At 37.1% G+C, this 7,292-nt stretch overlaps 1 protein-coding gene across 2 annotated transcripts; it reads left to right on the forward strand.

Moving 5' to 3' along the window:
- The first annotated feature begins 1,319 nt into the window (after positions 1-1,319).
- Positions 1,320-4,820, forward strand: LOC136230500 (uncharacterized). 2 transcript variants are annotated; one of them, XM_066019584.1, is made up of 5 exons: positions 1,320-1,661; positions 1,742-1,826; positions 1,895-2,056; positions 4,302-4,468; positions 4,577-4,820. In XM_066019584.1, the coding sequence occupies exons 1-4, from the start codon at positions 1,479-1,481 to the stop codon at positions 4,418-4,420; spliced, it is 549 nt and encodes a 182-aa protein (XP_065875656.1). In that variant the 5' UTR covers positions 1,320-1,478; the 3' UTR covers positions 4,421-4,468; positions 4,577-4,820. The 2 variants fall into 2 exon arrangements, with proteins under 2 accessions (XP_065875656.1, XP_065875657.1); XM_066019585.1 differs by lacking the exons at positions 4,302-4,468; positions 4,577-4,820 and adding an exon at positions 2,160-2,469 and having other exon boundaries at positions 1,324-1,661.
- Positions 4,821-7,292: the final 2,472 nt, after the last annotated feature.

A 7,292-nucleotide genomic window follows, 5' to 3' on the forward strand; every position in this document is an offset into this window, starting at 1 on the left:
CGTTGGGCGTTCGCTCGACGTGGTTGGGCGCCCGCCCGACGACCCTCGGGGCGTGCCTCGCGCCGTCGGGCGTGCTCACCCCGCGGCCGCGCGCGTTCCGCGCCGTCGGACGCTCACACGTCGCGGCCGCCGAACGCGCGCTTCGCGCTACCGGGCGCGTGCGCTCAGCGGCCCACGAGAGCGCGCACCGTGCCACCGGACCCGGGCATTGCTCCGACGGACGCCGAGCGCACGTCCCGTGCCGCCGATTTTCCTTCGTTTATTATTCTTTATATATTTTTTCAAAACTTCCGGAATCAATCGCTTCAACCGTCTTGTTTTCAGGTTTTCGTCACAGGTCCTCCGACTCGATGTCTACAACAGTTTTTTATTCGCCCCTCTTTCTTAGCTGTGTTTTGGTTTCTTCTATAAGGCTACCTTCTCTTTTGTATCTTCTCAAGTTATGGAATGCAATTTGATTTCCATATTCGTCATTGCTTTCAATTAATCTTCTACAAATTTTATTTTCTGTTTTCATATTAAAAGCCATATTAGTATTGCATATATAGTTGTTGCATTTCTTAGTAATCAAAAGAAAATTCCAAGGGTTGAGGAAATTTGATTTATGTAATTTTTTTTTTGTTTGATTTCTATTACTTTCTGCTGCACAATCATAGGATCCAAGCTTTCCCCAACCGGTGTAGAATGGGATTCAAAGGTACAAAAAGCTAATCAACCGACACAGTAACACCAGATTAAAAAGTATAAAGTTTAGTGGCTTTCATGTTAAATTTAAAATTTGGTTGACCATAAAGTTAAAAAAAGATAGTAACTTTCAATAGCGATTGGTGAAATTTACCCCTTAGACTTGACATAATTCAATTAAGTGATTAAAAAAAGGGAAAATTATACCGAAATTCATATTTTAAAAACTATTTACAACTATGTCAAGTCATAATTTTAGATTATGTCAAACTAGTAAAATCCGTACTTTTAATATATTTTAAGGATTAGAATTTATAATTAGAAGTCTAGAATATATTTTCTAGGGTTTATGATTTATGAATTGGAGTCTAGATGGTGTAAAATCATAATATATAGAGAATAATGACATATTAAGAATTAAGTTTAATGATATGACTTAATTGTAATTTTATCCGTAATTATGATATTGATGTATTTGACTTATAGATAATTTTTAAAATTAAAATTTTCCTTTTAGTTTTTCATTTTTTATATAATTTCTTCTTTTATTTTTTTTGGTTAGATAATTTCTTCTTTTATAAGCTTAGGGGCGTGTACCGAAATGAACATAGGCCATGGGCCATATAACAAGTCTTTGTGTGAACAGGGGGCCACAGGACAGGATACTACGCTACTCCATTTTGTTGTTGGAGATAGAAAAGAGAAAGAGAAACATAGAAAAGAGGAAGAGAAACACCATGGGTAAATAGTTGATTTTTGTTGGATGATTCTGGGCTTGGAAATACAGAGATTAAATGGCTTCTTGTGCGTTGGTGAAACCATTGATGAGAAGTAGCAACGAACAAGTGTATGTTGGAGCAGTTCCTTTAAGAGCTTCAAAAGGAGCACCTCAACTACTTATGTCTACTGCTTACTCTCTTAACCTCTGGGATTTACACCACTTCTTCGTCATCGTTCAACCCCCTTCACTTTCTCAGGTTCTCTATTTAATTTGAAAAATTCAGTCTTTGATTAACATTGGCATAGAATCTAATTAGCAAGTGTATTTGTTGTGTAGGGCTATGTAGTTTTTGATTTTCAGCCTAAAGATCCTGAAAACATATATACAGCGCTTGCAGTTTTATCTGGAAGAGCAGTCCCAGGTTAAGAGAATAACAAGTATTAGTTTCCTCTATCATTTATATTTGACATTTGGTACTCTATTTAACAGGAGATGTTCTTGTGAGGAATTTGAAAAGGTTGCCAAGAAGTAAATGCTGGTTGATTGGATCCTCCAAAGTAGATGATGCTATAGATGTTGCTACTAAATTCAATGATGAATGGGATACCGATTTGAGAGTTGGACATCATGACTGTCGACATTATACAAATGGTATGTATGTATGTATGTATGTATGTTTGTCTTCTTTCTAATTCCATCTGCATATTACAAGTCCTTGAAATGCCCCTTAATTATATCTTTTGCCATCTTGAAGGGTTAGTAGAGCTACTTACTGGTCAAATTCATGTCACACAGACCCTAAGGCAGGCGCACTCATAGTCTGGGCCTTTCGAATCAGATTACTTAATACTTCATAGCGTTCCACCATTTGTATCTAAATTTCATATGCCTCATTAGCATCTTCGTCCAAAGTTAGACACCCTAAGTAGAGGGTTAGTGTCATAATCGTGTTGTGTGATTTATATATTCCACATGATTATGTACGGTAATGGTATAATTGATACAAAAATGATAATCGTACAAACTATCTCAATGCCCGTTTAAGGCGTTTGATGTTAATGCTAGTTTTGATTTATTTGTTTTTTGGTGGGAAATATATCTTTATTGAGAAGAGAACAAATACACTACCAAAGAACAACACAGTGGAACCTTATAAGCACCACAATTACCAATCTATATAATCCTTTCTAGGTCTAGAATGCCTTATAAAAAGTTGTAATTCGACACTATTAATTAACAATCTGAATAATAATAATAATAATAATAATAATAGAGTGTACATTCAAAGGAACATGATCGAAAAAACACATTTATTTCTTGGTATCCATATCCAATAAAGAGATGCAAGGAAAAAAAAAAAAAACCTTTCTAACCGTAGCAACAGAAGATTACATCTCCTCTTCTTGATATCTTGTCAAATAACTGGCTCTCAGAGCAGAACAAACTAATTTTAGATTAATAGAGACTTTGCCTTAGCATGCATTTGTAAATTGTAACCTAAACAAATTTCCAGCAACATAATTGTCCTCTTGGATCAGAAAGCTCTTGCCAGACTTTGTGTTCTGCCCAACAAACCTTATCCTCTTGGACTTTATGCCAGACTTGATCACTCACTAGGATCAGACAACTTCCATCTACACTGCCTCCAAACATATCATCAATAGCAAAGAAAGAAATAAGATATTGGTCGCTTTGGAACATGTCTCGTTCCTTTAGCATCACATGTCTACATGTATCAGAATTCTACCTTACTAATATAACACAAATCACCCCTTTCTATTTTCAATATTAGATTCAGTTATTTAATGCCCGCATCGTAATCCTTCAGGGCTGCACCTTCTTAGGCATTTTATTCCGGCGCCACTCACTCCGGACCGAATCGTTACAGAATAATTTGTTAAGGCTCTGACCGTTAAACCAAGGATCAAATCAAAAACAGAAATTCTTGCCATTGCTTAAAATATAACACAACAACCTTTTAAAATCATGTTTAATCTTGTGGATACAATTCAAATTCCAATTAGCATCAGAAGCACAAGGAATTCACTGAATCTCAACTGCTTTAACTTATTTTGAACCAGCCAAGTAGCCCAAAGTGAATCCTTCAAAGTCACAATCTCATATATGTTTACCCACACCAGCTTTATTCCGTAAAGAAAGATCTTTAATGCCAACACCCTTCATTTTATGAGTAGTTTAAAATTCCTTCTAAAGTCAAAGTAAAGTTAAGTGACATAGAATACGAAATTCTTAATAGGTTTAGAATTTTTCATTAAAGCCAAAGACTATATATATATATATATAATTTAGTTAAAAAAACACATAGAAAGCGTATGTGTTTTCTTTCTTTCTTTGTTAATGATTAATGAAATTACAACAGTAAGAAACACTGACATTTTCAATTATTAATTAACTCCTATCCATCTTGTTTAGATATGTAAACAATGTCATAAGCAATAAGAGCTTCTGTATAATTATCACTCTTCCCTTGCCAAATAAAATTTGTAAATCTATCATCTCTAGCTTGAGAATGGCTTGAGGAAAATAAACTCTGACATCCATAACACATGCACACTATAAGCACATATAAGATCAATGATATAAATTGAGAGTAGGGTGAGAGAAAGAAGTTTGAAGGTTTTGACCTTAAACAAGATGGTTTCTCAAGTTTAACTTGAAGGGATTATGAGGATTTTTAGTGATGAACAAGCCTTTAACAAAATGTTGAACCTTGAAGAAAAATATCTCAATTAATAATAAGATTGATAATGATAGGATGATTCTTTTACAATCGGAAACTACATATTAATGGGCTAAAAACGAAACCTTAAAAGCATCTTCTAAGAATGACAAAACATGTCCTTAACAAAATAATTACATTGGTCTTTGTTCACAGAAGAGGTAATGAGGACATCATATCAAATCATGTTACCTGAAACAGATCGCTTGCAGCTGTTGAACATATTTTCAAAAGATGGGCTCGATGTGGCTGAGTCCCGCCTAATATCAACCTGAGCCCTCAAATGCGGTTGAGAGGACTCGGTGGACAAGTGTGAGGATCCGGTGAGATTCTCATTCTCTGACTGGATGTCCGCATCATTTTCTCTTTATTTCAATAGGTATGAGCTCCTTCCGTTGGCCAAGTAGTTTAAAGGCTCGTTCACCTTGCAGGGACTTAGATCCTTGACATTGAAGGATTATGATTGAGCTTATTTAGAACTTCATAAGGTCCATACTTCTGCGGCCGAAGCTTGCTACTTCTCCAACAGTTTATGCACTTCTTCATTGATCGCATGGTCCTCCAAGACCAACCTTTTAGCCGAGTTGTTTGCCTGCATACCCGTTAGGATTTGGGCGAGGTCTAACATATGGTTCGACACTTTCACACAGACCATCAGGAAGGGATAGTATCCACTGTGCCCGACATGACGAACCAGTTGTAGGCAAACTCGGCCTGAGCTACATTAAAATCCCATGTCTATGGTTTGTTTTGACATATGCTTCTTAGGAGATTACCTAAGGTTCAATTCACTACCTCAGTTTCACTATGACTCCAGAGGTGAGCAGTGGTATGAATTTGAGCGCAACATGAAATAAGGTCTAAAGGGTCTGAAATGACTCAGGAACGGGTGTCCCTATTAGAGATAATGCTTTTTGGGACCCCATATAGTCTAAATATCTCTCTAAAAAACAACTTGGCATCATGGAAGCATAATTGGTCTTTAGCCATTCTGCAAAACATGTCCACCACTATAAAAATAGAATCCACTCCGCGTTGGATCCTCGGAAGGCCTAGTACTAAATCCATGGAGAGATCCTCCCGTATGGCGTTCGATACGGGGAGAGGCTCGTGTCATCCGATATTCTGCGCATGTCCCTTGGCATTTTGGTAGACATAACATCTTTCCACTATATGCCTGACGTCTCTCCACATCCTCGGCCAATGATACTAAGAACTGACGGCCTCGTATTTCTTATCTTTCGTGAAGTGAGTAGATACATTACCCCCATGTAAACCTCGAATCACCTTCTCCTGAATAGTGGTACACGATAGGCACCATTAGTTCCTCTTCATGAGATAGCCATCTATCAAGTGATACTCACCACTAGTGCGGTTAAGTGAACAATTTTCCCAAATTACTCTAAAATCCATATCCCATTGATAATCACCATTTAGATGTTCAAAGCAGTAGACTTTCATTGCGATAGTCTTCAGAAGCGTCACTCTATGAATTAAGGCATTTTCCTCGATATTCTGACTTCAGGACTTGTGAATCAGCTTAGGCTGATATAGTAAAATATCAATCATTTGTTCTTTTATAAGTTGAGGAGCTTTCTAATTTAGTAAACCTAAAAATATCAGTAAGTGGTTTTTTTTTTTTTTTGGAGGGTAAAGGAAGCTCTTAATCTAATGGTCCATGAGATAAAACACCATATTCATTTGCCTTATCTAATCCCAAATTGTTTATAATTTATTATGCTATAAAATGTTGAGAAAGAAAGATGAAACTTTTGCAAAACAGCTGTATATAAATATAAATATTTGGTTGAAAAACAAGGACATTTATCTGAGAACTTTTGACTTTCTTCTGTTCTAGTTTTAAATTTAAAATGTAGCAGTTGACAAATGCACTAATTTCTGGTTGCTTTCTCTATGTCAAGATTTTAGTGCATCTGCTAATTTTCGTTTTTCTTTGTCATTGACAAATTTTGTGTTGGATAAAAGATGAATTAAAAATTATTTTATTTGTTATTTTTATTAGAAAAATGAAAAAAAATTGAGAGTTAGATTATTTGAATGTAGGAATCTAAACAGGTGTAACATTTTGGAAGCGTTGTATTTATTTGGAAAACTGTTTGTTTTTGTTTTTTTTTTTTTTTTTATTTTTTTTTTTACGATTTGGTACGCAGAATCCAAACAATTACAACCTTTGAGATGTGACATTGTGTTAACAATGGCATCAAAGGGAGTGCTAAACCCAGGGTCTTGAGAGTTTATGAAAGAAAGAGAAAGAAAGGGGGACACGTGTAGTATGGGGATAGGTGACTGTTATTCTTGTAGGTGTGTGTTGTCTGCTAGTGTCAGTTAGGTGTTAAATAAGAGGTGGGGTTGTCTGTTGAGGGCAGTTTTGCTTTTAGTTATTTTGGGAATCACCTTCAGAGAGAAGGGGATTCTAGGCTGGTTCCTGGGGAGAGTATTACTGGTCTTGTTCTTATCCTTGGTGTATCAGTCACTATTTCATTGAGATTATATCATATTATTTCCTTTTAATCATCTATTTCTTCTTTACTATCATCTATCCTTGGCGTTTCTTATCATTTTGGTCCGACCTGCCGGATGCCAAACAACACCGGCGAGATGGACGCACGGATTCAAAGCAAGTTTGACTCGACGGATGCGAAAATAGTGGGGGTAGAGAAACAACTCACCGGAGTGGGAAAGCAGGTTACCTTGTTATCTCAAAACATGACAGGGATGCAAATCTCATTTGAAGAACTCAAGGTTCAGTTTTCCAGTCTGATGAAGAAATTAGAGAAGCAACCCGCCGACGGTGAAGAATCGGTTTCCCTTAGAAGAGATGTACGATTAGCTCAGACTGAAGGAAGCACCGGCGACGCTGCAATGACCGGTCAAAACATTACTCCGGGTCCAAGGAGGCAACTTGATCTGGATCCCGATATTGCCCCTCCAAATACAGGGCAGTTCCTAGCCGGAAGAAAGGTAAAGCTTCCTCTTTTCGAAGGGGTGGACCCACGCGGATGGGTCACAAGGGCTGAAACTTACTTTCGTATCAATCACGCACCAGAGGAGTTGAAGGTGGCCAATGCAGAGATTTGTATGGAAGGTCCGACAATCAACTGGTTCACAATACTACAGGAAACAACT

Source organism: Euphorbia lathyris, chromosome 5 (assembly GCF_963576675.1).
Source record: "Euphorbia lathyris chromosome 5, ddEupLath1.1, whole genome shotgun sequence".
In the NCBI taxonomy this organism is placed as follows: Eukaryota; Viridiplantae; Streptophyta; class Magnoliopsida; order Malpighiales; family Euphorbiaceae; genus Euphorbia; species Euphorbia lathyris.

Bases quoted from the DNA above. Each gene is read 5' to 3' on its own strand.
- LOC136230500 (XM_066019584.1), top strand. From the start codon at position 1,479: ATGGCTTCTTGTGCGTTGGTGAAACCATTGATGAGAAGTAGCAACGAA. The intron at 1,662-1,741 runs GTTCTCTATTTA...TTTGTTGTGTAG, and splicing joins AACCCCCTTCACTTTCTCAG to GGCTATGTAGTTTTTGATTT. The intron at 2,057-4,301 runs GTATGTATGTAT...CTTTGTTCACAG, and splicing joins CTGTCGACATTATACAAATG to AAGAGGTAATGAGGACATCA.